This window comes from Sphaeroforma arctica (genome assembly GCF_001186125.1).
Source record: "Sphaeroforma arctica JP610 unplaced genomic scaffold supercont1.489, whole genome shotgun sequence".
Taxonomy (NCBI): Eukaryota; class Ichthyosporea; order Ichthyophonida; genus Sphaeroforma; species Sphaeroforma arctica.
In genome coordinates, this window is record NW_014040069.1 from 51,259 (window position 1) to 54,866 (window position 3,608).

General features: G+C 41.6%; 1 protein-coding gene across 1 annotated transcript; it reads right to left on the reverse strand.

The window, feature by feature from the left end:
• Positions 1–269: 269 nt before the first annotated feature.
• Positions 270–2,758, reverse strand: SARC_06698 (CAMK/PKD protein kinase; the record flags this gene model as incomplete). Its single annotated transcript, XM_014299393.1, has 4 exons — positions 270–359; positions 665–750; positions 1,142–1,343; positions 2,342–2,758. Coding segments are annotated over 4 exons (795 nt in total), but the record flags the coding sequence as incomplete, so codon positions are not given.
• Between the last annotated feature and the right edge of the window lie 850 nt (positions 2,759–3,608).

The following is a 3,608-nucleotide window of genomic DNA, read 5'->3' on the forward strand; positions in this document are numbered from 1 at the left end:
ATCATCAATTAACCATTAAACTTAAATACAGCAAAAATGAGATTGCGAGTGCAAATTCTCACATGGTGAGGTTCACCGGACACTAGTCATAGCAACGTGTCGATGCTGATCTCAATTCCTCCCCACTGGAAGCACACCAGTGCTACACACAATAAAAGCCATTTTTACAACTACGTTCGCATACACATCGGTTGATCGAAGGTAGCTGCATGCCTCTAAAGCGGAAGGGACACAAGTACTTTATACAATCCGCCATCTTAAGACTATTTTTAGACTCTAAGGAACTCTTTCATTTGCATGATGGGAGCTCCGCCCAATCTCGATTCCAGGTTCTTTAAGTCTCCCTTTAGAATTTTGTCCTGAATGGGCGAAAAGTTGATCCAAAAGGGTTAATAAATCGATCACGAATAGTGTGCCATCCCATTCAAGTAAGCGAGTAGAGCTCAAACACCCCATAAATCGCAAACCTTATATGCGCAACTCTATATGGACCGCAAATACTGTGATACAGATACTATAATTATTGCGAAAAACATCGAGAATACAAACTGCGGCTCGAAGCTTTGACATCGCGGCGTTAGAATTATAAAAATAATCAACGATACCAGGCCTCCTACAGGGATGATTGATTTAAATGCATTAAGAACAATTCACAATCACCTACCTGCAACCACGGGTCCATTAAAGCCTCGACTGCACTAAATCTCTTCTCCGGGTTAAATTCGAATGCTCTCAATATCCAAAGTTTGGCTGAATGCGATTGAAAAATTAATAGTATCAATTTGTATTCATAGGGCGCGCAGAGTAACAAAACTTGATTCGATACTTGTCCTCGAATGCGAGACAAGGAGGGTCTGATGAGATGAGATAGAGACGTGGCACTTAATGCCCTGATGGATATTGAAGCATAAATAGGTGACAGTTAGAACAGTATGGCCAGATCACACAGCGCAGTATAAAATTGGAAGGGTCAACACGGATTCTTTGTCCAGGATGTCACATCCACTTCTTAAAGTGATAATATTCCTCTTTAAGTATCCCCAAACATATACAGAGCATCCAAGAAATTCCATGGTCAAAATCGATATAAGGGATGTATCTAGCCAGTTGCTTGTGTATGCAAATCCATATATGTACATACCGGCATTAGATACATGACCCCAGTGTTTGGCAGGGAAAAGAATATTGGGCTGCAGCGCACGGGGGGAGATGGCCTCATCTTCCTTAAACGGAAATGTTCCGCTGAGACTCACATAGGCGATAACACCCACTGACCACAGATCAATCTTTAATTTGTATCCGCCAGTGGAGTCTACTGCTAGTACTTCGGGAGCCACATACGCCTGTAGGTTGAAGTGTGCACACCAAGATGAGTTTGAGATATTGTATTCATATGATGATTACTGTTTTATATATATTAGAGATTGAATTTGAATATATAGGTATCAACTTACACTCCGATATGCGAGTACAAGTACAAACGAACGGTTGTATCAGCCCACTGCTGGGACCTCGGTGGTCACACATACGTGTGGACTTGAAATACACAGTAGAGTGTCTTAGTTCGAACCCAAGTTTAACAGTAAGCCATATATATCTATATATTCATACAAAAATATGGGCAATCTTGCTACATACCAATGAGGTTTAGAGAAAGCAGATCTATACACACAAATACATCAGTGGAGATTCACAAACAGCTACTGACAATGCTTCAAAGGTCCTAAATTCATATATACATACGTGTATTTTTTCTCACGAGATTTATAAGGGCAATTTTCCACGACAGTAGCAGCGGGGTTTGGACACAAGCAAACCCATGGAATCCAATTTACATATAGAAACTGCTGCAATACTTGGTTGAACGTAATATAAGCCATTTCCCAGACAGAGTAGGACACATGGGCGGTAACAAGAGAATCAAACAACACGCCAATAGTCATAGAACACATGTTGTTGGAATGGATAGAAACGAAGCAAGCAGCTCAGCTCTGAGAAACTGCTGTATCAGAAACTATTGCTTACTTAATTGATTGTCTGGAGCCACTCAAGGTAAACGCATTGACCTTAAAAGTATTCTACGCCTTTACGCATACATAGACACACAGTTGAGCACTACCCAACTAGACTACCTATATACATTCGCAAAAAATTCTAACTTTGCAACCTATACATTCCACGCCTATACCCGTACAAAGATACACATTTGAGCACTACCCAGCTAGACTACCTATACACGCTCGCAATAGAGATTCTAGATTTGACACCAAATCAATACGAGCTCGATTTTTAATGCACACACGTGCATGTCGCAGCTCCCGCATATGTCCAAATCACGCACCTTTGTTCCCACAAGAGACTTCATGAAAGAGTCCTCGCCTACAATGCGGGCAAATCCGAAATCGCACAGTTTGCTTTGAGTGAACTCATCCGAAGTACTCAGCAGCACATTCTCGGGCTTCAAATCTCTGTGCGCAACCTTGTTATTGTGCAGGTACACCAGTGAAATCAGTGTTTGCCACAGATAGAACTTTGTATGTCTTTCTGATAAATGCGATTGGGGAGAGTTCAGGATTCGATCCAGAAAATCCCCCCCAAACGCTCTCTCCATAACCAGAAAGAGCGTTTCTGGAGTACTGTAGATGTGCTCGAGAGATACAATCCCTGGGTGACGCAATGCTTTAAGTAGCGACATCTCGGCCTTCAAATTCTCGGGACGTGACATCTCGAAGTCTAGCAGCTTCCGCCACTCAATGACCTGTGATTACGGGAAGGGGTAAAAGCGGAAGGCCATGCCAGCAATTTATGAATTACTCAAGATGTAAGGCTTAGATATATATATATATATATACAAGACAGAGTGATACCGCTACGCCAGACACAAGTTTCCCAAACCATATGCAAATGCCACTAACTACCCAAGGGCAAACATAAAAAAGTATACTTGCACAGCCAACCGCATATAAAACAGTTGAGCATCCATGCGACACTCAACGATACCCGTCAAACACGCATACACCCAGGCATATTAGGATCAATCATTCACAATATACAAGAGTACACACATGCCTGCATGAATACTGATTAATACTTAACCAACTCAATTCAACGTACAAGCATATGAACATACGTATTTACATATGCAGTTGCACATGTAGGACTACATTACATGGTAATCTATAATACAACACACACACACATATATACATAGACAAACATACATAAAATACACAAGATATGTATATACATACACACACACACATATATGTATATATAGATATGCATATTTTGGGATACATGATAACAAACATTTACAAGCATGCATATGGATATGCATACGCCCTTGCGATAACTACCCAAAACATATGCACAAGATCACGATTGCAGACACGCTACGCAGGAGAGAACCCATACCTTAATGGCCACCTGTGCACCCGTTTGTTTTGACTGAGCCGCTCGTACTACACCAAACTGACCACCGCCGAGAAGTCCATTCTCAGTCAGCACAAAATCTGTTTCTAATTTATCAGAATATGACTGTGAAGGCACCGCACGGGGTAGCGGAGGGTCTTGAGCCTTCTTCTTTCCGAGTCGATTCAAAAAGGACG